General features: G+C 43.9%; 1 protein-coding gene across 1 annotated transcript in view; it reads right to left on the bottom strand.

Moving 5' to 3' along the window:
• LOC310770972 (uncharacterized protein) overlaps window positions 1-27,368 on the bottom strand; it is a gene marked incomplete at its 3' end in the record, with an annotated part of 78,260 nt that extends 50,892 nt beyond the window's left edge. The window contains exons 1-14 of the mRNA XM_083663661.1: window positions 27,254-27,368; window positions 26,971-27,077; window positions 23,949-24,051; window positions 22,779-22,855; window positions 22,502-22,608; window positions 21,919-21,995; window positions 21,564-21,711; window positions 18,567-18,784; window positions 16,711-16,913; window positions 12,102-12,342; window positions 11,901-11,944; window positions 6,790-6,945; window positions 6,445-6,587; window positions 3,079-3,182 (exon numbers count right to left, since the gene is read on the bottom strand). Coding sequence (XP_083519787.1) covers window positions 3,079-3,182; window positions 6,445-6,587; window positions 6,790-6,945; window positions 11,901-11,944; window positions 12,102-12,342; window positions 16,711-16,913; window positions 18,567-18,784; window positions 21,564-21,604 — 1,150 coding nt within the window. The 5' untranslated portion in view covers window positions 21,605-21,711; window positions 21,919-21,995; window positions 22,502-22,608; ... (2 more) ...; window positions 26,971-27,077; window positions 27,254-27,368. The remainder of the gene's footprint in view (window positions 1-3,078; window positions 3,183-6,444; window positions 6,588-6,789; window positions 6,946-11,900; window positions 11,945-12,101; window positions 12,343-16,710; window positions 16,914-18,566; window positions 18,785-21,563; window positions 21,712-21,918; window positions 21,996-22,501; window positions 22,609-22,778; window positions 22,856-23,948; window positions 24,052-26,970; window positions 27,078-27,253) is intronic.
• Between the last annotated feature and the right edge of the window lie 200 nt (window positions 27,369-27,568).

Raw genomic sequence — 27,568 nt, 5'->3', positions numbered from 1 at the left:
GCCGCGATTAGCATCAAGCTAATGCTACTAGTATGTGCAGTCCCACTGCAGTCAGAGCCTGCTGGCTGCGGGAAGTGGATACTCATGTTTGCACAAGCCAGGAAATAGCCTGCTCCCCCTGTGTGTACGGTACCGTCAAACAATGTACCGTAAGCATAACAGACAGTAGGCTAACGTTAGGCATATTTCCGACTGTTAGATTCATTCATTATCAACACAAGACAGTAACGTTATTAGTGGGGCTGGTGGTAATTTCTATAAATATAGCTAAATCTATTAGTTAGCATCAAGGGGAGCGTGCCTATGTTCCCACAGCCCTATGTTCCCACAGCCCTTTCTTGACTATTTTATAGAGCAGCAACGCGTTGAAAATAGAACAGTGGCGTAACATAGAGCAGCGCGTGTGCTGCGCGTTGCATGCTGACAAGCCACGGCCGGTGTGAGACTTTACATTAAATATAATTGAATCTAAAAGGCGCGGCGCGTTTTTTTGCGCGACATACATGTTCGGTGTATTTTGGCCTTAAGGAGCTAAGTTTAGCAAAGGACGTGTCAAAATTATGCCAGAGAACAGCACATGTCCACAAGCCAGGGCTACTAGCAAACAATCAAAATAAGATTAATTTTTTATTTATTTAAATAAATAAAAATATTGCACTATTTATGCAGTTAACTCAACCTTTATTGCACTATTTATGCAGTTCACTCAACATTTTTGTGCCAGGAACAGGCAATCTGCAAGTGCTGTCCTTTGAAGACTATTTCAAGATTTATATTTCTGGCGCCAGCAACGCCAATGGATCTTTTCTCCTCTCGTTTCATGACGGTGGAAACAGAAATTCTGAACAACTAAAACCTTTCCTCCACGGTTTCCAGGGATCAAGCTTCCATGAATAGCAGCCATCTGAGCAAACACTGTGGACCACTCAGCACCAATGGGGCATGGCCGCGAATTACGATCAAAATATAAGGGGGTCGTCGGAACTACACCTCTCCACCAAATATCGTGAAAATCCGTGCTGTAGTATTTACGAAATAGTGCATTTGGTTTTTCAAACTGTCGCAATAGAAACAACTATGGACGGATCGTGATCAACAAAAAAGTGTTCCACGCAACACGCCTTCACCAAATTTGGTGCAAATTGGAACATTCTGCATCGAAACGTTTAGATCACATTGTGTTTTGTTATTTTTTGTGGTTTTTTGTCTCTTTGACCTTACTCAGTCATTCGTAGTGATGCATTGTGTAAGTTGGATTGTGAATGCCTTTTTGATTCTTCATTAATACAATAAAATAAAATTAAAAATTAAAATGCACACAGACAAAGAGTAAGTAAATCTTAGTAAACGTGGGAACATTATGAGAACTAGTGCAAACCACTTCTTGTAGTTTAGGGGGCTGGGGCCAAATCTGATATGGATGAATTGCTAACTAGTGCTAGTCATATTGTGTATTTTTTCATGATCATGTGTATTCTTGCATGATCAAAGGCACACAAAACTTTGAGACTGGTGTGGTTGTGCAACAAGACTATTGTTGGGAAATGTGGGAACACAGGGCCTTATTTTGGAAGAAAAAAAAATCTAAGAAATGTGGGAACATAGGGCTGTGGGAACATAGGGCTGAAATCTTAGAAATGTGGGAACATAGGGCTGTGGGAACATTGGGCTGTGGGAACATAGGGGTGACCCCCGCATGAAGCTAACGACTCACCACCGCAGCTAAATGCAGTCAAACAATAATGTTCCATGACCATAAGCATAACGGTACTAACGTTAGGGTTGCATTACTTCACACAAGACGGTAATGTTAGCAGAGTTTCTGACCAGGTGGTCAGATACTTGTACTACGGAGTGACAGTAAAAATCTTGAAAATCCATTAGCAAGCAGCTAACGTTATCTGGTCAAAACCACATTACAGTAGCTACAAGCAGCAAGTTCCCTTCATGAACCGAAAACACAGTCCTGACTCTAGTTTCCCCCCCGATGTCGGTCACATTGCTGCTGTCTGGCCAGACGGGCTTCATTAGATAAATATTTATTTATTTAGTCTGGACTTTTTCTGGAGTCTGTGTTTGTTGTTTCCTTTAGCTAGCAGCTAGCGACGAGCGTAACGTTAAAAGCTACTTCAGCCATTTCCTGTTAGCGTCTAGACAAGAGACAAGCTCGACGTGAACGCGCGAGACGTCACATCCTCTAGCTGTGGCGGGAGATGCTATCCACTTCGAAACTGCGGTTTTCCATGTATCTTCTGAACGGCTGGTCGGAGAGAAACGCCCCTGGTCGCCATTTTTAAGTGACGTCAAGGCACATTCACTCAGTGCCAATAATAAACACTTTGTGCACATTTATTTCTCGCCAGAACCAACGGAATGGGCCTTTAAGTACATGTTTCTAATTTATCAATGGGCTTTTTAATTTATTTTTTTAATGATCCAAGTTGCAGTGGTTTACCTCTGAAGTCGGCAGGCCTGTCCTCCCAGGGTGACAGCACAATACCCAGGGCTTTCCACTGGTTACCTGACAGGGCTGCTTCCTGTTCAGCTGTTACTGCCACAGCCTGCTCATAGGAGAACATGCTGATCTGGTTCGGGTTAAACACCACCTGCAGAAGGTGACATGAGCCAAATGAGGGGAGGCACGAATTGTCAAGATGAACACACCAACATAGATAACAAGACATTTCGGGTCCCAGAACAAAAGCTGAATAGAACTCCATAGACTTGTTTTGTGGAAGTCAGGTCAGTGTACAGTAAACTAGTAATAATAGTCATTTAAGACTTACACTAAACTGCTCAGGTGGTATCATTGAGATAGCCAGAGGTGTGATTCCTTCAATTTGGTCCCTCACCAAAGCTGACATGGACATATCTGGAAGACCAGCTGCACAACGAGAAAGTGAAGTAGCATCAATGCTCCCAGAGCTAAACAGCCACCAACATAACTGAGTGAAAAATCACATTTAGCAGATGATCACAGAGAGGATTGTTCATATCAGGGTGCTCAACATGAGGAGAGTGGATGTGTCTTACCTGCCAGAACTCCAATCTCAATGAAGACATCAGTCTTCCAGTTACCTGTGGGTCCAAATGCAAGACTGTGTTGCAGAAGGTCGACGAGAGCCAGCAACTGGTCTGGTGAGCAGGACAGCCTCAGCTGACCCAGCCACAGCACAGCCTTACTGCAGCCACCAGGGGGAGACAGCAGGTCACACAGTAAGTAAAGGGGACATAAGTACCACAGGAATGAGTCCGGACCTGGATGTTAACACTTCCGCCTCTTATGTGTAAAAGTCAATGGGATTTATGTGTGAGGATTTTGGTTGAATGCTTGAAATAAGGTCTGTGGTTAACAAAAGTTTATGACTTTTATGATTTTCAGTACAGAAGCGTAGGCTACAGTGTAAATGAAGCTACAGTGTAAATGAAGCATACAGTGTAAATGCGTTTTTTTATGAGATTTTCAGAAAATGCTTCAACAGTCATAAAAGCGGTCCTCATATATCTACACACACACACACACATACAGTACATATAGTGTGTGTGTGTGTATATATATATATATATATATATATACACACACACATACAGTATATACATATATACACACTATATATAGATCTTTTTGTGAATGTACAGCCCATTTTTAAACCAGCAGTATTTATATATAATACTAGTATAATAATATTATACTAGTAAATAGATAATAATATTATAGTATAATAATATACAATATAATAGTATAATAATAATAGATATATATACACATACACTAGGGTATTCACGACTACTGAATTTTAGTAGTCATCGACTACTTCCAAATAATAGTTGACTAGTCGATTAATACCGCTGAAGATATATTTTTTTCACACAATAGAAATGATCAATTCTCATCAAAAGGGTCTCAAAAACAGCCAGTAAAGGGTTAACTTAATGTAGGCGGGACCAATGTGGAGATATGTGAAATAGCAGAGTCCTGATTGGCTCTGAGAGGCTGTTTACAAATGAGCCATTACACCCCAGCAGCTTGTCTGAGTTGGAGATAGCGACTGTTTGACTTCAGTAACAACATAGACGAGTCTTTCTGTCTATTCACCTTATTCACCACACCCACTTTTTCTCTCTTCCGCGTTCAACGCAAACGTATTTGTTCTTCCGGTTCAGCGCTAGTTGCCTACTGTGGCTAATATTAGCCGCTAGTTAGTTATGTTATATGGCAGTAAAATGCCACTGAATGACCAAATTGATATAACTTTTAACCATTTCGAGTAACACTGTTTCCATACGGATCACCAGCGTTAGTTTGTTTTTATAAACGTGGCTATATTCATAACGTTTCTATCTCGGATGCGTTATTTTGAATCCCACATAGGTTACGCCTGGCGCAACCTAGGTGGGTTTCAGGACAAAACAGTCTCGACTCCACTAACGTCATCTTTAGAGCACAATATTCCTGGAATGCAAGTTTAACTAAACAGTTACATGTCCTCTGCATTCTACATAAAATTAAGATATTACGGGTTGTTTTATTTTGTATGTTACATACTTATTGGCCAAGATATGTTAGTTTATGGGGGAGTAATTCTGCCAGTTTAGGAGGAGAGTGTGGGCGGCCATCTTGCCTGCGAGGTTTTTGGCAAGTCTAAAACGGAAATACTATTACGAAATGACGTAATGCGGAAGCGTCCATGTGTGGGCAAAGAATAAGGTGAATAAGTACCTTCAATTCTGTTGATTTAACATGGCGTCATGTGGAAAATGAGTGTTCAAACAAATCTATGTTCAATTTATGTATTTATTCTTCACCACAGATGAACGATTAGTTGATTATGATGCATAGTGTCGACTAGTGTTTTTTTGTTGACTGTGAAAGCCCTAATATACACGTATAAACACTAGGGCTGTGAATCTTCACTAGCCTCACGATTCGATTACGATTCAGAGGGCTACGATTCGATTCGATTCGATTATCGATGCATCTCGATACATCTTAAATCAATGCATCACTTTTTCCCCCCAATATTCCCCAATGATTTATTTTTTCTCACTTTCTTTTTTCTCACTGCGTGACTACTTTTAAAATAAAAGTGCATTTGGAATTGCATTGTATTATGATCCATAATTAAAATAAACAACTGCATGTACTTCCATTATATTTTATTTGATTATTAACACATTGACTGCCAGCCGTTTTTTTTTTGCTGTAGGTAGCTTCTGCCAGGCCGTTTTTTGAGGATTCTGGCTCATTTTACAAGAGCCGAGGATTCTTTTCTGCTTGGAGTTTGTGAACACGAAGTTCACAAAAGTACTAATAGAATGTGTGCTTTCTCTGTCTAAAAGAGTTAGTTTGTAGAGTTAGTAGTTATGTAGATATTAGCCGTTGAGTACAGCATGGTTTCAGCTGTCTGAGAGTGAAAGCTGAGATAATCGCAGTTTTGTGAAATTCAATCAAACAGGCAGAACAGTCACTTTAACCATTTATTTTTGGCATCAGTGAGAGATCAGACATCCAAACAATATAGTTCCGAACGCCCTCTCCTTCAACTCCTCCCTCCGTGGGCGTGTCTAGTGGCTTTCAGCCTGCGTTTGTCACAAGCGAGTGCTCTGCTGCTGCTGCTGCGAGTTTGAGCAGCCTCCCTCCCTGGCAGCGAGTTTGAGCAGCCTCCCTCCCTGGCAGCGAGTTTGAGCAGCCTCCCTCCCTGGCAGCGAGTGTGGATAGGGCTCACTCGTCTCTTGGGTTTGAGAGCCCCGATGAAGCCCCGTGCGACTCTAGGCTTTATGCTGCCCACCCAGTCCATTTCTGGAACCCCCCACCGCAGCAGCGCGAAAGCGTCCCCGCCTACAGTATGAGAATGAGGCTCGTTCGTTTCTGGGTTTTCGGAATGCGTGCGATTCTGGCCTTTCTGCGGGCGTTTCAAAGTGTGTTTCACCCATAATATATTATGCAAATTTGCAATCCCCCGTGTGCTGCTGCTGGCGCGGCCCGAGAGCGGCGAGTCTGGTGACTGATGACTGTAAAATCGGCAAGCCATTTCCTTGAGAATGGAGGAAGCAGCCGCGGGAGGCGGCTGCTTTTGGTTGACTTTCTCTCTGTCGGGAGGGCACCGTCGCCACCTAGCTGGTCGGTAAAATAGATTATACACATTCTCTTCCTCCAATTCTGGGATAGGAGACGTAAAAGGGGTTGATCGATGTCCCACCGTCAAAAAAAAAAAATGTTTATGTAAGCCGAGATATCTCGTCCTTGGCACTCAACGGTTGGATCATGTAAGCCGAGATATCTCGTCCTTGGCACTCAACGTGTTAAAAAAATAAATAAAAATAATAATAATCGATTCTTGACATTTGTGAATCGATGCAGAATCGTGCACGTCCGCATCGACGATGCATCTTATAATCGATTATTTTTGACACCCCTAATAAACACACACACACACGTCTCACCTGAACTCCACAGCATTGAAAAAACGCATCTCTGTTGTTTTAGCTCCACACACGATGTATCCCATCGCCACAAAAGTGCTGGAGTCCAGCTGTGAAGGTTTCTGCTTGGTGGCGTTTAACAAGCGGCTGAACAGCACAGCCAGCTAGGATGAAAGCCATGGAGAGAATGAGTGAGCGTAAAATAGCCTCAAACAGGATTGTAGGTGGATGTATTAGCAACGTACTTGTATCTTCACCCTGTATTGTATAGCATGCCAGTGCTACTTGTACAATTTGTTTCAGAAAGCGAGTGAACACACAACACAGTGGATGTAATATGTCTCCGGCTATGACCGAAGCTGATACCTGTCTGTCTGTCCAGGTGTTGACTGATCCCATGGCGTAGATACTCCTCAGCTCGGACAGACGGAGGGTGCCCAGCTCTGCTTCTGACATCTCCACCGCTAGTCCACCCAGCTGAGCGACCAGGGACGGAGACATGGAGCGGATGTGGCCATGCACCTTCATGCACGTGTTCACGCATACACACACGCATGCATGCACACACACACACACACACACACAAAATCCCAGAGAGACCCCAGTTAAAACATGGCAGACATTTTAGCAACATTTCACATCCATAAAACCATATTCACCAACTTAAAGTCTTTATTTATTGTTTTTGAAAAGCGTAGCAAACAATATACTAAAACAATATATTCTTCCAACAATAAGAAATCTATTAAATCACCTTTGTACATTTGTACTACATGTTTTGCAATTAAAAAAAGACAACCCTAACAACTGGATTTAGGAGGGGTTTCAAATGTAAACAGGAAGTATGGAAATGTCCCATAGGGAAGAAGCCTGGAATGAAATGCATGTGTGATGTGACGTGATGTGATGTTCTCACTGTGGTAGTTCCTGCATGATGGATGGCTGGAAGAGAGTCTCACCTCTTTGACTTTCTTGAGCAGCTGTTGGCGTTGGTAGGGTGTAAGGAACGGGTCGTGGCCCCCTCCCCCCCCTCCCCCCCCTCCGGCTCTGGCTGATGGCCCTCCAGGCTTATCACCTTCCCCTCCCCCTCATCCCCCAGGCTATAGACAAGTTTCCCAGCGCTGGCCTAGGGCGGCGCCATAGCAGCCTTATATGTCCCCGGCTTCCGGTTAAGTCCACATAGCGTCCACAGCAGCCTGATGTTGCCAATAAGCTACGACTTAAATAGAGACTTATTACATCATATGTTTTCCGCCCCCTGTATGTTGAGTGTTGGTGAAAAAGAAAAATATAGCAGACGCTTTCTTTACTGTAGAGCGCCGTTTAAAAGCTGCACAACAAGCAGCATCAGTCCCGCCGGCCAGCGCTGGACCCGCTGTGAGGAAACACACAGGAGGAAACCGAAATGTCAAAACAGACATCCCTTGCTAGGCCAGTCCTTTTTTTTAAATCGAGATCATGCAACAAGTAGCCTACTTCAGCCGAGGCCAGCAAGACGGCAGGAAAGAAACAGAAGCGTGCCTACCGCCGTCAAAAGCAAAAGAGACCCGACGTAGGCTGTCAATTTAGCGGAGGTAAAAAGCCTTTTTACCTACTCGGGCGAATCAATCAATCAATCAATCAATCAATGGCTCGCGCTTGTTGCCCGACGCTCGTATGATGAGGAGATGAATCAAAATGCTTACCACCAATAAAGCCACATGCGAGCCGAGAACGAGTGCAGGAGAGCTGACGCAGGTGCCAGGTGTGGAGTGGGAGAGATTAAGGTGCGTAGCCTATTGCTGGAGATTCAAGTTGTGCGCTGTCTGCACTCTGCACTGACACTGTCGCACTTATTACTTTTAGCTGCGTTGTTTTTTCATCAAGGCAATGTCCAGAAGATATGGGTTCATGAATGTCTGCAAATGCAGATAGATAGGCTACAGTAGGAGTGTGCATGCATGTTGTCTGTTTCAATAACGAAAGCGTCCTTACCGAGAACGACGTGCCGACCAATTAAATATTCTTGCTGCGAAATCGGCCTCTTAATGACAACACTGGAATAATAGCCGTAATATTCATTCACAACGGGCGTAATTTGATGAAATACATAGCGTTACAACATACCCGACTTACTTTGTTGCTGTGGAGATATTGGTACGCTTCGGAGCTTTTGAGATTGTTCATCGCGTTGCCATCCACCGCCATTGATTCCTCAAAATACGCTATAATCCTGCCTGTAGTTACGTTCGGCCATTTACACATATTATCTTCCCATGTGTCCAGTGTCAACGGGTGTGGGATAGACACTCTTTCATTAGATAGGAGACTCGCAGAATGATCCCAAGTTTGCATTTTTTCGGCGGTCGCTATGGCTACTACGGTAGTACGTTACGCTTCTCCGTATTCACAAACACCGGAACCGACAGACACGATCGCGGCCGAGTCCGGAAGCAAACCGGAAGTGCCCAGGAAACTTGTCTATACCCCGTCACCCAGAGACGAGGCTACACCGCCCCCCCCCCCCCCCAAAGGGCTTCAGAGCTGATGATGCCCCCCCCCCCCACCCACGCTGACCATCACAGCGGACCAGGTGAGGAATCAGCTTATGAGGCTACACACTAGGAAAGCAGCTGGCCCGGATGGCGTCAGCCCCATGCTGCTCAAAGCCTGTGCCCCCCAGCTTTGTGATGTGCTACAGCTGATCTTCAACAAGAGCCCGAGTCTCCAAAGGGTCCCCGTGATGTGGAAAATGTCCTGTATCGTCCCTATACCTAAAAAGCCAAGACCCTGGAGAAACTCGTCCTGGAGCAGCTCAGGCCTATGGTCAAACCATCCCTAGACCCCCTCCATTTCGCCTACCAGCCCCGACTGGGAGTGGGGGACGCTGTCATCTACCTGACCAACCGCGCCTACGCCCACCTTGACAACCCGGCCAGCACTGTGAGAGTCATGTTCTTCGACTTCTCCAGTGCTTTCAACACCATCAGGCCGGCTCTACTGGGTGAGAAGCTGGCGGCGATGCGGGTGGATGCCCCCCTGGTGGTCTGGATTGTGGACTACCTGTCTGGCAGACCACAGTATGTGCGCCTGCAGAACTGTGTGTCAGACAGAGTGGTCAGCAATACAGGAGCACCACAGGGGACGGCCTTCTCTCCCTTCTTCTTCACCATCTACACCACGGACTTCACCTACCAGACAGAGTCTTGCCACCTTCAGAAGTTCTCTCACGACTCTGCGATAGTGGGATGTATCAAAGATGGCGACGACGATGAGTATCGGGATGTGGTGGCCAACTTTGTCACATGGTGTGAGCAGAACCACCTGCAGCTCAATGTGTCAAAGACAAAGGAGCTGGTGGTGGACCTGAGGAGGGTCAAGGCTCCGGTGACCCCTGTTTCAATCGACGGGGTCAGTATTGACATAGTGGAGGATTACAAGTACCTTGGAGTGTACATTGACAATAAACTAGACTGGGCTAAGAACTCTGATGCACTCTACAAGAAGGGGCAAAGCCGTCTCTACTTTCTGAGATGGCTGAGGTCCTTCAACGTCTGCCGGACCATGCTGAGGATGTTCTGAGTCGGTAGTGGCTAGTGCCTTCCTGTATGCTATTGTGTGCTGGGGCAGCAGGCTGAAGGCAGCGGATTAGTGTTAATTTCGTCGACGAAAAATGTTAGTCGACTACCTTTTTCCCCAAGACTAAGACGAGACTAAAATGTTCAGACTTTTAGTTTCATTGACTAAGACAAGACTAAAATACTCAAACTTTTAGTCGACTAAAACTTGACTAAACAAAAAGACGATGAGGTTGAATAAATATGATAAAAACTAACAAGGACATTTGACACAGGACTAAGACTACGACTAAATTTAAAAATAGACAACAAAATTAACACTAATTATAGACTGTTTCCCCCCCTCAATGCAGCAGTTCAGTTTCCTGTGTTGCAGCATCATAGATCTAGCTGACATTTAGCTGTCTGAAAAACATTTGCAGTAGTTACAACAGAATCCACCCAGTCTTAGCTAAGGGTCTTATCTATATGTGTATGAGGCATTGTGTTCCCAAAATGTACAGCTACTTGCTTGTCTACATTATATCCAGAGAGGTCTGAGTGCTTTCCACACAGCACAGCCAGCCTCCCTCCATTCTCCCCTCAGCTGCGGGCTGAGCAGGGACTGTAAATATGCCGACACTGGCCCGGGTGGGCAGGGTCAGCATTAATTTCCCTGGGAAAGAGTTGCCAACACTGCTTCGAAATACCATTACTAGTGAAGCGCATCAGCAGATTCAACAGTTTTCATTGACTAAAACTAGACTAAAATGTGAACAGTTTTTGTTGACTAAGACTAGACTAATATACTTATGGTTTTATTTGACTAAGCTGAGACTAAAATGCTCAAACTTTTAGTCGACTAAAACTTGACTAAATAAAAACAGGATGAGGTTGACTAAATATGACAAAGACTAACAAGGACATTTAACACGGGACTAAGACTAAGACTAAATAAAAAAATAGCCGACAAAATTAACACTACAGCGGATGCCAACAGACTCAACAAACTGATCCGTAAGGCCAGGGACATTGTGGGGCTGGATCTGGGCTCTCTGACTGCGCGCACACACCTACACACACACACACACACACACACACACACACACACACGCACGCACACACCTAAACACACCCACACACACCCACACACACACACACACACACACACACACACACACGGTTGAATGCTCTCATTTAGGACACTTCATGCCCAAAAGAACATGTGGGACCAAGTAAAAGTTAGCTTTCCTGCTCAGGACTAGACAGGAAGTGGTGCGATTTTGCTGCGTCAAGTTAGCTACTGTATGAGTTAACCAGGGTGAGACAGGAAGTAGAGCGATTTTGCCTTCAGAGTAAAAGCTTAGATTGTGAAACTTTTTTCAGATTTCCCCTCCATTTGTACTTGGCCAATTTCCCCCTGCTCTGCTGCCCAGGGTCACTGCTCCACCCTCTGCCAATCTGGGGAGAGCTGTAGACTAGCACCATGCTTCCTCCAAGACATGCCAGCCGCTTCAGGACACATACCCTTAATCTGGCTTCCCACCCGCAGACCCATTGCCCGACACCCGACTAATCCGGGGGCGCGAACCTGCGACCCTCGTGTTGGTAGGCAGGGAATCTACCGCTACACTACCTGGACGGCCTAGATTGTGAAACTTTTGAGAAAAGTTGGAAAATAAAGCTGGGCTGTGCAGAGCAACAGAAATTGTTTGAGAGGTATAAAAGTATAATGTAATAATATAAACGCACCACACATTGTCCAGTCTTCAGAAAGTAATACAATTATTTATCTATTATGTATTAATTTAATTTAATTAATTAAAATGTATTTATCAATGTCCTTTGTTGCTCTGTAAAGCACTTTGCACAAGCACTGACAATTGTTTAAAGGGCTTTAGAGATGAATTTGACATAGTTTTCAAAGCTATCTGGTTTTACCTTTGGAGAAAATGAGGAGTTGGAAGATCTCTCTCTGGAGCATTCTGGGGAAATGAAAACACCAGCATGTACACTTTAACTTTGAAATAACCACTAAATAAAGATTGTGAAATAAACTCCTAAGTGTATTACTAATAAATGCCACTGGATGAATTAGAGTACCAGTAGTCATGTGTCAATAGAAGTTTAGAAGACACCTACCCCCTGCACCCAGGGGTGCTGGAGGACCTGAGCAGCACTGAGACGCAGAGTGGGTGCTGGAGGAGCTGAGCAGCACTGAGACGCAGAGTGGCTGCTGGAGGAGCTGAGCAGCACTGAGACGCAGAGTGGCATCCCAGAACAGCAGCTTGGATATGAGGTCCTTGGCTCCCTCTGAGATGTGAGCCCAGTCCTTGTCTGGAAACTCATACTTGCCCTCCTGGATGCTCTCAAACAGGTGACTCTGAGGAGAGATAATATCACAGAAAATTAGTTAATATTGTTCATATATCACAGTTTCGTAGTGTTACAGTCATCCCCCTTTCGCATGTAGATATGATCAATATTTATGTCTTTGTTGTGGCTGTTCATCTTTTGATCTTATGGTGTCTTTTTGTCCATACGGGGCTTAAAATGGCGTCTGCCTCGGCCCTCGAGAGGTCAGTCTGGTACGCACAGCCACATCACCTGTGGACAGTTGATATTAGTGTCTGTCTCATTTTGCTTTGCTTTGTCACTTTTGTCCTGTCTCGTGTTTATGGGACCCCTTTGATCACGTGAGGACGGTCCTGGATCGCCTCACGCAGGATGCTTCTGGAGGCCACATCAGCTAAAGCCTCCAACCTATAGTAGCAGACTCCAAACTAATTCAACCCTACTCCTCCTACTACATTAAGAATTTGATCGATCAATCTATGTTAACCGATTAATCGACAATGTAGGCAAAATGTAACTTTCACTGCTCATACAGAGGAAGAAGAAAGCCAAGCTAGCAGACACAAAGTCCAGGGTGGAGAATTACACCCAAAAAGACAACAGTCATCATTGTAAACATTGTAATACAATGTTGAAATATCTCACGCCCACAATAGTCCATGGGCCAAGGCTGAAATTTTGACATATCGGTACCACCTGAGGTGACCGCACAATTTTGTTATTTTTGTCTTCCTACATGTCTCTAGTTTATATTTTGGTATGATAACCCTTCCGATTTGGTAGCTTAAGGATAGTTATCACTCTGTAAACAAACCTACCCCCAAAAAATGACAAAACCCTGATTTCATCATATCTCTGAACCACACATGATAACGCAGAAAATGTGATGTCTACCCCTATGTTTTCATGGTCAGGGATTACAATGACACTCTATACAACATCATAAACTGTTCACATGAATAGTTAATGGTGAATTCAGTGATGTTTTGGTGAATTCAGTGGTGTTTTGAGAAAGATACAATGCAATTAGTCCATGGGCCAATGGTGAAATCGGTACCACCTAAGGGGACCGCGCACTTTTTGTATTTTTGTCTTCCTACATGTCTCTAGTTTATATTTTGGTATGATAACCCTGCCAATCTGGTAGCTTATTGATAGTTATCACTCTGTAAAAAACCTTCTCCATATAAATGACAAAACCCTGATTTCTGTGTATTAGTCCAGATGATATGTGAAAATCATGTTCACTTTTTCATAAAAGCATGAAACTTGGTACGCATATAGTTTGGGGCCCCGTAAATCTTCAGAAATTGAGCCATCACAAAAATGCTTCGTGGTGGCCATTTTAATTCCGCCATAAGTGAATTATGTAGTTTGCATCATATCTCCTGAATCACACATGATAACACAGAAAAGGTGATGGCTACCATATAGAACATCATAAACTGTTAAAGTAACTAATCAATGGTGAATTTAATGACGTGAGAAGGAAATCACAGTTTCTGATAACTGATGCTATAACCTCAATTCCATGACCACTCTCTGGCTAACATTTTTTGATGAGTAATTTGGGTCAGGGTTACTTCTATGGGCCTTTTGTTAAAATAGCCCCCAGGCCCCTCCCAAACATCCTGCGACTTTCTGCCAGACGGCAAAATCCAAGATGGGGTTTACCATTTTTAGAGTAAGGACGGAGATTAACAATGGTGAATTATAGCTATTTTAATTGCAAATTCATGCCTACCAAACATGGTTTAGTATTGACAATTATTGTGTTTTGAGGGTAATTTCATAATTATGTTAGTCTCGCTGGCCAGCCTCCCCTCCCTACCGGGAGAGGATAGCATCAGTTATCAGATACTGTCATTTCCTTCTCACAACGTCATCAAATTCACAATTGATTAGTCACTTTAACACTTTATGATGTTCTATGGTATCATTGTAATCCTTGACCATGAAAACGTTGGGATAGACATCTCCTTTTCAGTGTTAGCATGTGTGGTTCAGGAGATATGATGCAAACTATGCTTATGGCAGAATTAAAATGGCCGCCACAAGGCATTTTTGTGATGGCTCAATTTCTGAAACTGTACAGGGCCCCAAACTATAAGCGTACCAAGTTTCATGCTTTTACGAAAAAGGGAACATCATTTTCACATATCATCTGGACTAATACACAGAAATCAGGGTTTTGTCATTTATATGGGGGTAGGTTTGTTTACAGAGTGATAACTATCCTTAAGCTACCAAATGGGCAGGGTTATCATACCAAAATATAAACTACAGACATGTAGGAAGACAAAAATAACAAAATCGTGCGGTCACCTCAGGTGGTACCGATTTTTGCCTTGGCCCATGGACTATCTAGGACCAAATAGAAATGGAACTGTGTCACATGATCTTGCATGCAAGGTCAGTGTTTGTTACATGTATGCTAAAGACACGTCTGCTGCAATATCCCACTGATCCCTTCCTCATGTTGGTGTTCATCACACAAGCCAAGGTCACTGTGGGTTTCCTTTCTTACACTAGCAGCTTCAAATATATCTTGGTATAAACAGTGAAGTCTAAATGTAACAGAGGTATTCGTCATTGCAAAATGGCGCCATCTACTGCATACAGTAGATCTAACACCTATTTTCAGCATCCCAATGCTGCATCTGACCGTAATTGCCACGATGCAGTGGCATGGTGGTCTGCAACAGCATTGGGGTCAATTCAATCAATCAATCAATCAATTCCAATGAAACATTGGAAGTGAATTGGAATTTCAGGAAGTTTAGTGAAATTAATATTTTTTTTCTTGCCGGATATCTGAGATTATACTGAATATCATGCAATGTTAAAACATTTATCAAGTATTTAACAAGTATCAGCTAGTCAGATACACTAACTTAATTAGGTACAGTGTTCTTGAAGCGGGGCGCAGCGTCGAACGAGATCCGCACCCAGAGCAGCAGCATCACCAGCTTTTTCTCTCTAAGTCCTGGGGGTCAACAACTAAACAAAAAAACGTAATTTAGCCACCTAAAACAACGCCCACCTAAACAAATCGATATCCGTGTACATGCACGCTCTATTTTGACAATTTTCAGCGCTTTACTTTTCCGCAAAACAGCAGTTTCATTCGGCACTGCTTTTTCTCCCAACCGTACAACTACCGTATTCCTCCGCTAAAAGCCTGCACAGAGCACAGAGCCGCGGTTTACAAAACAGGAAGGCTTAGAAGAGAGATAAAACACTGACTTACTTTAGAGACAACAAGTCACCTGGCCTCTCTGGTCTGGGACGTTTTCCACAATTTATCCTGGGAATGGTGAAAAAGGTCTGCAGCCAGGGCACCCAGGCATTTAGACAGGAGGCGCATCTCTCTGCCTGTTCACTTCACTCTCTGCAAAAGTTCCTCTTCTGTATTCTCTCTGGTTCATAATTGTATCCTCTTGTCACCAAGGTGAATGGCATATCATCCTCGCTATCAAAATCACTCATAAGACAAGCTAGGAAGATCATTGCTGACCCCTCTCATGTCTTGTATTCAGAATACGAACTGCTTCCATCTGGCAGGCGTTACAGAGTCCCAATCAAGAACAAAAAAAGACACCTCAACAGATACAAATACTCTTTCATCCCCATATCAGTCAGTCTCCTAAACTCAGGTCATAGGTAATGTATTGTTGATTGTACTGTAAATTATTGATGTTTGCACTTTGGTTGTGTGTTTGCACATGTCGGCACTGGTGTGCTATGCACTATTGTTTTTTGTTGTTGTTTTTGTTATGGCACTGTGTACCTATGTGGCAGCCTGTATGTCCAAGACAAATTTCCCTCGGGACAAATTAAAATAATCTTGAAATCTTGAAATAATCTTGAATCTTATTAGGCAAATCCTTCAACTAGGCAACACCACGAGACAGACTGAACAGGACTCCCTCGTATGATATGAGATGATCTTTGCGGTTGGTGTAAACTTAGAGGCCATCTGATGAAGCGCATCACCTCACACCTCCTGACAGACTGAGCTGAATCAGTTGTACACCGGGGCAGATAACCCGCAAAGAAGTTGTGTAAACGGGTGAATCATGGAAGTTGGAAACCCTCATTAGTGTTATGCTTGCCCCTGTCTTTACCCTGCCTTTTTGACACAAAATGGCCCCCGTGAAAAGGGTGTATTGGAGCAAACGAGTCAGAGAGATAACATTAGCGTCCCTTACTTAGCCTCTCAGCTGTAATAAACCTTTGCGAGTGACTGTGTATGTAGCCTGCCTGCATGTATGTGTTTACGTCACGGGTGACGGGTCGGGCTCTTATATTAACGCGGCTAACAGCTAACGGCTAACGATGTGACAACACAGTCTGTTGAGTGGGGAACAGAACAGACAAGATGGTGTCCCAGTACCTGGACAAAGACAGTGAAGAAGATGACGGTGATGATGGCGGTGAGGAACATGTCTCTCATGGGGAAATGGTCCTTGTCCAGCAGGTAGCACAGGGAGAAGGCGATGGCTCCTCGCAGGCCACCGTAGGCTATAATGAACTGGTCCTTGGTGGTCAGCTTGACGATGTGGAACTTGTTGATAACGTAGACCAGAGCAACCACACCTGGGAAGGACAATGTCATGAGAAACTGGGTTTGAGTGTGTGTGTAACAGATTTGGGTCAAATACTGTAATATTTGCTATTTTTTTTGCCTATTTAGTTGCCAGAGTTGACCATTTAGGGCCATAGAATGGGGCTGTATCATAAAACTTACTGGCAGGTTTAGAGTAACGTTAGGGGCAGATACCGTCACGGTAGGGTGCTTCAAAATGCGAAATATTGGGAAGCGATTTGCAAATTTTGCATGACCCGTTTTCTCCATTCTTCCACCCATTTTGGTCACGGTCTATTGTAAAAATGAACGTTAACTAATGAAAATTATCATTTTGAAAAAGAGAAGATGACCATACACGTCACATAAACGTTTTAGCAGGTGCTGGAGTGTAGCAGAGATAAAGTAGCCTAAAGAGAAGGCTGCTGCCACCAATGCTCCTATATATTTATCTTACAGAGCATTGATAGGTCTTCATCAGGTGATGATCACCACTGACCAATTCATAATCTCAGTCAGTGACATCATAAACATTTGGTTTACCATGCCCAACATCATCTGCCATTCTAACATGTCTCTGCTGCCCATTGACAGATACAGACTCAGAGGCAGACTGTTGCATATGTCAAGCTTAATTAACATGTTGGTTGTGATTGGCTGTGATCACCTGTGTTGCAGCTGACTAATAACTAATGTGGATCCATCATGGTATTCACAATCATAATTCATAATTTTATGAATCGGGGTAAATTACCGTGGTGCAGATTTTGCGTGCTGCTGTTCTGTCACTGCAGAGTTTTATGAATTAGCCCTAATAAAAGTCAAATGACTTTTCTCTCTGATTGTGTGTTTTAATAAGCTACTCTATGTGAGATGGCTCCGTAGGCACTGAAGTGACCACAAACCCACTGACCGCTACAACTTAAAAACGGTTTTCCATCACAAGCTCTCCCATCACATGATGTGTGTGGCAGTATCTTGTGATGAGCTCGTGACTCTTGGCAACAACCAATGAAGTCACAGACAGACAGTATATCATCAAAAAAATCACTACAAGAGTGACGGTAGCAGCACGCCAAAAATTGAGATGCAAGACTTCAGATTTCCACTTTCTTTTTTTATTGAGGGTCAACGCGTTTCGGCACATGTGCCTTCATCAGAGCATGCTCTGCTCTGATGAAGGCACATATGCCGAAACGCGTTTAAATGCAAATTAAAACACCCTGGCCTTTTTATCTCTCTTATTCTTTTGAGCGGAGTGGAGCGGTGAGTGCGAGCGGGTGAAATCTGTATCGAGCGGGGAGCGGTCTGGAGCGGCCGTGAGCGCTGGAGCGGGTGGAAAGGACCACTCTGGGAGCGAGGAGCGGTAATTATCACCGCTCCGCTACCCTAACCCTCTGGTGTATATATATGTATATATATATATATATATATATATATATATGCTCTGCTCATTGCTTAACATATTATGTACAGTACTTGCTCTATAGTGAACTTTGTGACAAACGTGTTTCATAAGAAGCTATTCACTTGACTTGTGCATAGATTATCAACGGCAGTCCACCATGACATCATGTTTCCGTTTGAATGTATATCTTAACACACCCCCGCCTGCCATCACATATACGTTCAGAACGTTTGGAAAGCACTACAGTAGAGCTGACCTATGACCCGTGCCACCAGACACAGGATGACAGTGACCGTGACGAAGGTCCAGTTCCAGGAGTGCTGTCCGTCCACCGTGGCCACGCCCAGGAAGTTGAAGATGAGCGTCTCGCTGACGCTGCTCCACATCTTCAGGAAGTACTTGATGGTGGTGTGGGACTTGTGGGATATCTTGGCCTCCACGTAGGGTCGCATCACTGCCCCGCATGCTATCAACCTGTAAGGACAAGGGACAAGATGCTAATGCCTTTTGCATCAGTTGAATGGATAATAAAGTGAGTGAACATTTGATTGTTTTATGAGATTTGAATAGTTTCCTAACCCCTCAGAAAATGTTCGCTCTTCTTTCTGAATCTAGCTTTGATGGTCTTAGTATAAAAGCAAACATTATCAAATCACTGATTATTGCTTCTGAGAATAATATGGGAACAGCAGTGTTTCCCCTAGAAAAATTTCAGGCCTGGAGGGATTTCGAAATGTACCCCGACCGCAACGATGGGGGCCCTCACTGGCGACACTAAACTTTTAGCTAACCTGTTCGCATCCATGTACGCAATGGCATCCCAAGTATCATCATACTATTATGGGATGCGATGCGAACAGTTGTATTATGGGATGTGCGTTTCCCAGGCAACGACACACGTTGACACGTTTTGGAACAGCGCTGCACGCTGGCACAATGCTCCTAAAAGCAAAATGCTTATTGTTTTTAATGATTTGGCATCTTCTATTACTGTCAACACTGTCAACACCAGCATTGTTGTATTGTAATAATATGCCATAAAGGTTTATTGAAATTTTGGGGAAAGCAGGAAAAAAAATCAATCTTTTTTCTGGCCTGGCGGGGGCGCCGTTGGCCTGGAACACACTGGAACAGGCAATCTGAACAAAATAGCATTTTCAACTCTTCTCCAGCAACAAAGGGGAACAGTGATGTCAGAGGTTACTGCATAACAAATTGCTCCAATTTCCAGCCTAAGTTCCATTCTGATCAGAAAACACACACGACAGCCAGAGAGAGACGTCCCCATCCCAGTCTGGTAACCACTTCTACTATCATGTCAAAGATGCATTCTGATCAGGAAAACACACACGACAGCCAGAGAGAGACGTCCCCATCCCAGTCTGGTAACCACTTCTCCATCATGTCAAAGATGCATTCTGATCAGAAAACACACACGACAGCCAGAGAGAGACGTCCCCATCCCAGTCTGGTAACCACTTCTACTATCATGTCAAAGATGCATTCTGATCAGAAAACACACACGACAGCCAGAGAGAGACGTCCCCATCCCAGTCTGGTAACCACTTCTACTATCATGTCAAAGATGCATTCTGATCAGAAAACACACACGACAGCCAGAGAGAGACGTCCCCATCCCAGTCTGGTAACCACTTCTCCATCATGTCAAAGATGCATTCTGATCAGAAAACACACACGACAGCCAGAGAGAGACGTCCCCATCCCAGTCTGGTAACCACTTCTCCATCATGTCAAAGATGCATTCTGATCAGAAAACACACACGACAGCCAGAGAGAGACGTCCCCATCCCAGTCTGGTAACCACTTCTACTATCATGTCAAAGATGCATTCTGATCAGGAAAACACACACGACAGCCAGAGAGAGACGTCCCCATCCCAGTCTGGTAACCACTTCTACTATCATGTCAAAGATGCATTCTGATCAGGAAAACACACACGACAGCCAGAGAGAGATGTCCCCATCCCAGTCTGGTAACCACTTCTCCATCATGTCAAAGATACATTCTGATCAGGAAAACACACACGACAGCCAGAGAGAGATGTCCCCATCCCAGTCTGGTAACCACTTCTACTATCATGTCAAAGATACATTCTGATCAGGAAAACACACACGACAGCCAGAGAGAGATGTCCCCACCCCAGTCTGGTAACCACTTCTACTATCATGTCAAAGATGCAGAGGCCGAAAAACTAATGTCATCCAAGTTGCATAAGGCACTACAGCTGCTCATCATTCCACCTCTACAGCAATATTGGATTGCCTCAGGAGGTCCCTGAAGACCATCAAGGACACAAACCACCCCCACATGTGAACCACATGTTCTCCCTGTTACCCTCAGGGAGGAGATACACTGTCCCAAAAGCACGCACAAATCGCTTGAGGGACAGTTTCTTCCCGCAGGCCACGAGACTCCTTAACATACACAAATAAACTCCCAACAATCATGTAGTAGCTGTACTGCAGCTGCTACCATTACGTATGTTTAATTCTAATTAGGTCTATGCTATTTGCACCTGTGCAAACAGAATGTTTAATTATTAAACATTATTATAATTATGTTTAAATTATGTCTATACTATTTGCACCTATGTGCAGTGAATATGTCACTGTTTTTTGGCTTGTTTTATTGCTTGTTGTGTCTCTTGTTGTTTTTGCACTCATATGCCCTGCTATTTTGCACTATGTTGTAACGGAGTCTACAGCACAAGAATTTCACACGTGATACTTGTACTACGGACTGGAGTGACAATACAAATCTTGAATCTTGAATCTTGGATTGGCTATAAGGGCATGAGGGAGGGGTGAGAAAAGGAATTGACACTGGGAAGCTGTTTCATGACTCTTATATCAGGGGCTCAGGGGCTCCTGGCCTTTCAACAGACTGTCCTTGACTGAGCGTCTCCGAGGTGCTCTTTTAAGAGAGGCATTAAATAGACCAATGGCCACAGGCAGGAATGATTTCCTGTGCCTCTCCGTATTGCATCTAGGTGGAATCAGTCTCTCACTGAACGTACTCCTGTGTTTGACTAGCACGCCGTGGAGTGGGTGTGAGTCGTTGCTCATGATGGAGCGTAGCCTGGACAACGTTCTCTTCTCTGACACCGCAGTCAGAGAGCCCAGATCCAGCCCCACAATGTCCCTGGCCTTACGGATCAGTTTGTTGAGTCTGTTGGCGTCCGCTGCCTTCAGCCTGCTGCCCCAGCACACAATAGCATACAGTGCTTCCCCACCTGGTTCTACAAGTCCTGGATCTCCCGCTGATGTTTCTCATCCTTGATTTTGGAGATGAGCTCTTGGGTCAGCATCCACTCCTTCGCCCCCTGCTCACTGCAGAGGTCAAAGTAGTGGATTCTCTCCTCCTTCAGGCGTGTTGTCAACCTAAAAGAGACAGGCGAGCAGTGAAACTGTGGGTCAGGCAATTTATACATGAATGAATAAAAACAGCTTCATCAGAAGTCCTGTCGTTTTTTCTGAGTCACAAATGAGAAATGGTCTCTTGTCGTACAACCAGCACTCATGAAAAGAAATGAAAAAAGAAGAGAGACTCACATTCCCTTCAAGTGTTTTGAGTCCTTAGGTGCTTACCTGTTGATCTCTAGCTCCTGTTCCTCACGCTGTCCTTTCAGCTTCTCCAGACTGCGTTTCAACTGGATGTTCTCAGTCTGTATAGATAGATGGTTACAGAGTGAGATGAGAAACAGTAAATGTACAGTATGAAATAGGCCACGCCCATCACGGGGGAAAAGCACAGTTCATTTCCACACACCAGTGTCATTTTCCTTGAATTAAACATAGCTAAAAGCTGTTGTGTGGTGGGCTGCGCAGACAACAAATGTAAAAAAAAATCGCCAGTTAACATTTTTTTGTACTCCCAAGGAAAACAAGGAAGCCATTGAGAATTGGCAAGAAGAAAAATGTGGATGTTGCTGTCAATGAAGTAAGTTGGAGTGTTCATCTTCCGCATATACGATATTTTTGTGCAACACCCGACCATGCACGCGACATAGGAGGAATGCCAGGATTGGAGGGGAGATTGTGTTTTCCCCCGTTTTGGGCGTGGTTTCTGAATGATGGCACGCTCCGCAGTGTCTCTATGGGGGGGAGGTAGGTGGAGTTTAACAGTTTATGAAAACTCATTCAAATTCATGTGTGCTTCTTCATGCTCTACCTTGCTGTTCCAGCTGCTTGGTCAGCACGGCCACATCCTGCTCCATCCGCCAGTTGCTGCAGGCATCGGTCATGAGCAGAAGGTCATGGAGAGGAGACCAGCTGCCACTGGAATGAAGGCAAATTAAAGTATTACATTTTAATGCCAAATATTGTTCCAACTGTAGGGCTGTCCCAAATACTAATTTACCTCTGGATTCAAATGCTAGCCCTACATTACGCCCTTTGAAGACATTTGATAAATCACACAAGCTTTCAGATCAAGTCCAGAATTATACCTGGTTGAAGGAGAAGGCACTGTTTCACAGAACCATGTCGCTGGGCGGTGGGCTGGGAGCTCTGGCTTGTTTGTTAACTGTAAAAAGATTGAAACAAAGTCATGACATTTAGTCTAAAGACAGGTAGGTAATTTTTTATTTATTTATTTCAGGGACAGTGCAACATTAATGAACATTTGCATGTAAATGTGCCGGATTATAGCCTTAGCTAATTTCCATCCGTAGTCCCTCGACAGGTGAGGTACAAAAAAGTTTAAAAAGAAGAAATAGAAAAATTAGTGCATACATAGGGCAACTGACAGGGGTGCAATGTAGGTGACACATACATACACATAGGGTAAAAAGGAGAGGAGACATACATATACATGAAGGAGGCATTTAACTTTGCAATTCAAGTGGGCACATACAGACCTTCAATTCCGGTATGTAATACAAATAAAACAAAAACAGGAAACATTAGGGACATTGACCAAGGTAGACATAGGACTTACAAGGATATATATATACAAAAACAACACATGAAACAAAAGGGTTTAGATATGGTCGCAGTTTTGATTTGATCTGAGCCATGACTTTAACAGCCCCTTAAAGGTGTGAAAACTGCTACTCTCTCTGACTGACATTGGTAGGCTATTCCACAGTTTGCTACCCCTGTAGGACAAAACATTTTGTCCGACAGAGGACCGTCTCAGAGGTAGTTCACAGTCACCTCTCGACGAGCTTCGCGTGGTGTTCTGGGTAGCTCTCCGTTTGATAAAGCATTCTAAAGGAGGTGGTGCTAGCCCATGAAGGATTTTATAAATCATACAGGCAATTTTAAATTTTTTATAATTGTCAAAGCTGAGGAGCTTGTACTTTAGAAGTATATTGCAATGATGGTAAGATAGGTTTCTTATCTTAAATTTGCAGGGCCTTTTTATATAGAGACTCGACAGGCTTCAAGGTGGTTACTCCTGTGAAGGACCAGTGAGGCAGTAGTCTATATGTGCAAAAATCATTGAATGGAGAAAGGTTAGAGCCGCACTGTCAGTCAGAGATGCTCTAATCTGCCTAAAATTGCAGAGATTGAATTTTAGAGTGTTCGATACCTTTTTTATATGACTCTTGAAAGAGAGTCATATAATAATAGCTCGTAAAATAACAGGTTAGTGATGTGAGTGACCCACTTACCCAGCTGTGAAGTGACTTCAGGCCCATGGCCACGTTAATTAGCATGGCTGCCATTTTCCAGTTGAACTGATGAGTTGTAGGAGTTCACTTGTTGGTTTGCAACCTGGCAATGTAAAAAAATATTTAATTATAATTAATGTGAAAATCAACTTTTCTCCATCAGATATAGATCAACACATAAGCACAGTGAAACTATAAAAGGCACTTATAGGAACATGTCCACATATATGTGAGTCACAGCACTAAAACCAGGGTTAGTCAGCAGCATGATAATCGCATTCTGAGAAACATTCAGTCAACAAATGAACTACGGTAACTACATCAGATTTCTCAAGACAGCCTGACACGCCCACACAGTCCGCGGGAGAAAATACACTCTAAAAACTAATTGATTCTCATGACTTTTGCCATGACTGTCAAACCTAAATTTATATACTTTGCGACGTTCATCATCGTTCAAATTTGGCTGGTGGCTTATTAACATAGGGTCCTGTGATGTGATGAACTCAAAATGCTAAATAATAAAGAAATATTTCTGGTTTCCAGGGACTTTAAATATCAACAACTAGCCAACAGATATTATTAAAGCTGGTGGGCTTCATGGAAAGAGTGTGACTCGGTTGACCGTTATATCAAACTGGTAATTCAGTGTCGTTTTATTGCCACACAACTAACGTTATTAGCTCACAACTAACAACTATGTTCCAGGTCATCTCAAAAACAATGCAACGGACACAGCGTAGCGTTACATTAGGCCTTGGCCACACTGATCCGTGGTGTCTGTCCGTGTGCGTTCATTTCTCTGTTCACTTCCATTCATTTTCAATGACAGCTGTCCGACTGTCCGTGGAGTACTCAGAAGCGTACGTATCCAGAAGATTTGCATACGTTTTGATGGACAGAAAGTTGAAGAGGGATGAACTTTTTCTGGATAGACGTATCGGATGGTCGGATGGTCGGATAGTCACTGTCCGTTTAGCCAATCAGAGTCGAGGTCTCGAGAGGAGGCGTTCCGAGATTTGTTTCAACTTTTCAAAGAAGATGCCGGCCGAGGCGGTGAAGGAGGCTATAATTAATGCTGTGTACACCATCCCGCTGTTGTCCAACGTGCCACATTGCTCTTAAAGGGCTCGCGCCGCATTAACTACAGTAATAATCACATGGGGGGAAAAAACACATTTTCACATGAGTGGGGCACGCGCAAATACCACCGTGACGTCACGATGTACCAAATCGCCCATTCATTTGAGGGCACAAAAAAAAGCAGGTTTGAACCCATAGAGGGAACTTATGCTGCTGAAATGATAGGGGTTTGTACAATTTTAACAGATTGGTCACAGATGTGGAGATTTTGACCAGAATCCTTCACATACCACCCCAAAAGCCATATATATTGGTTAAAAGCTGAAAAAGGTGTTTGGGGGTTTAGTCCTGCTTTAACTATACTTACTAGTTTCAACTACATTTGCTGGGCAGTCATTATTGGTGTCTACAAAAACAACATTTTGATTGAGTTAAAGGCTACAATGTAACAATGAGAACAATTAGACTACCATAACCTGAACATTACTGAATTTAGTTCATTGATACACAAATTTCAAACCAACTCACTAAGTTAATTTGAACCCAAGTAGCTGCCAAAATAATGGAAGCATTCAAGTAATTGAGGGATGCATTATTATAGAAAGCAGGCTAAATTGGCACCCCCCAATGGGGGGAAAATCGACAGGATGTTTTATTTTATTATTCTCGTGAATTCCTGCCCAGCTTGATCTGCTCTGTGCTGCTTGATGTGACTCTTGAGAGAAGCTAAAATACACAGGCTGATTTGTGGAGCAGAGCGGAGAGCCGCTTCGGGGACACAAGTATTCACTAGACAGGCTACGTCCGCCTCATCTCGCCGTCGTAATGCAACGTTTCCTGGTGGAATCTCAATCTGCCCGGCTGCCCGGCAGAGACTTTAGTCCCAAAAGAGAAAAAAAACTTGAATGGATTTGCATCAAAGGAGATTTAGAAGTGAGTAGACGCAAATCCGTCTGAAGAATAAGTAAGTAGACGCGTCTACCTGCGTTTAACCAGACCGTTTAACGTCTCACATTCAAAGCACTTCATACTCCCAGAGCTGGCGTAAGCCATATAAAAACCCTCTGGCTTTACCCAAAATTAAAACGTCCAGAGTTTGTGTCTTTGAAAACAAACTGCTAAAGCTGCGTTCACACCGACCTATTAAAATTTTTCGCTGGCATCGAGTTTACATACAAAGTCAATGCAAACGAGCGATTGAGCGTATATTCGCCCGGGAGAAAAATCGCTGGGCGTCCGAGCGACAGAGACAGAACGATAGGGCGAAAATACGCCCGAGATGAAATATCCCAACTCGAGCGAAATTACGCTGGCATCAGTCGCTCGCTGTTCAACGCTGATTGGCTGCCGTGTGAGAGTGAGTCAAGGATCACACTGGCTTGGAACAAACCGCTGGTTTATTGTGTGGCAACAAACTGCATTGACAGCTGATTGACAGGCTGACAGCTGACATGAAGTGAAGTCTGTACTACCGGTATAGAGCTCGCATTAGGAGCACGCTGATAGGCTTAGCTTGTAAACAACTACGGTGGCTCGGCCTCGTAGTGGACAAACATCATGACATTGCGTAACGTTATAGCCCCCACATGTCCGTCAATTATTGTGCCTGTTGACGAGCGATTTAAACAGAGCGACAGAGCGATTCCAAAGGGTTGAATCGAGCGACAGAGAGAAAAATAAATATCTCGGTGTGAACACAGCTTAACCAAGGCCAAGACAATAAGCACGTTTCCTTCACAACAACTGGTCAGGTGGCACAATTTCATCTGTTTTCCTCTAGGAGGCAGCCAAACTTCATTTGTCTGAAACATCAAAGCGCTATAATGAAGAAAATGTGAGTTAAGGTTAAGTTCTGGTCCCACACCGGCCCGCCCAGTTGTTTAGTGGTGGAAAAAGCTGAGTGGACTTTCTAGCGGTCTGCAGAGGGAGTGTGTTTTACCCGCATTTCTTCTTCTGGGTGTGTCTTGCTTTGATGAGGGCCAGGATGGCTGCTTCATCATAGTGGTGGTTGCACTTCTTATTCTTCATGGGATTCACCATATCCACCTTGAGAAGCATAATAATGCAATTAGTAAGATAGAACCTAACGAGTGGTTGTCGACTCAACATGGGGTCTGGGGACCATCAGGGGGTCCCCAGTAAGCTGGTGATTTGTTAAAGTTAAACATTTCATTGACAGGGTGGGTCTGGGTAGTGTAGAGGTATAATAAGCACTCGCCTACCACCACGGAGACCCGGGTTCAATTCCCGGGCAGCGGTATTTTCGGCGTGCTCAAGACGTTCCTACAGACACAATTGCCCGTGTCTATCGGTGGGAAGCCAGCGGCGTATGAGTCCTGGTCGCTGCACTAGCACCTCCTCTGGTCAGTTGGGGCGCCTGTTCGGGGGGGAGGGGAACAAGCTAGTTCACACGACTTCATCATCTGTCAATAATGCCCCGACCCACCTCATCAGGTAGGACTATGTGAACATGGGTGAAAAGACGAGGGTAGTAAACATTATCCAGCTGTTTGGGTGTGTTATCGTCAAAAACCCAG

The sequence above is a fragment of the Poromitra crassiceps genome (assembly GCF_964638095.1).
Source record: "Poromitra crassiceps genome assembly, contig: HAP1_SCAFFOLD_282, whole genome shotgun sequence".
Lineage (NCBI taxonomy): Eukaryota > Metazoa > Chordata > Actinopteri > Beryciformes > Melamphaidae > Poromitra > Poromitra crassiceps.
Note: the sequence above shows the minus strand (reverse complement) of the source record. Positions and strands in the feature narration are given on the sequence as shown.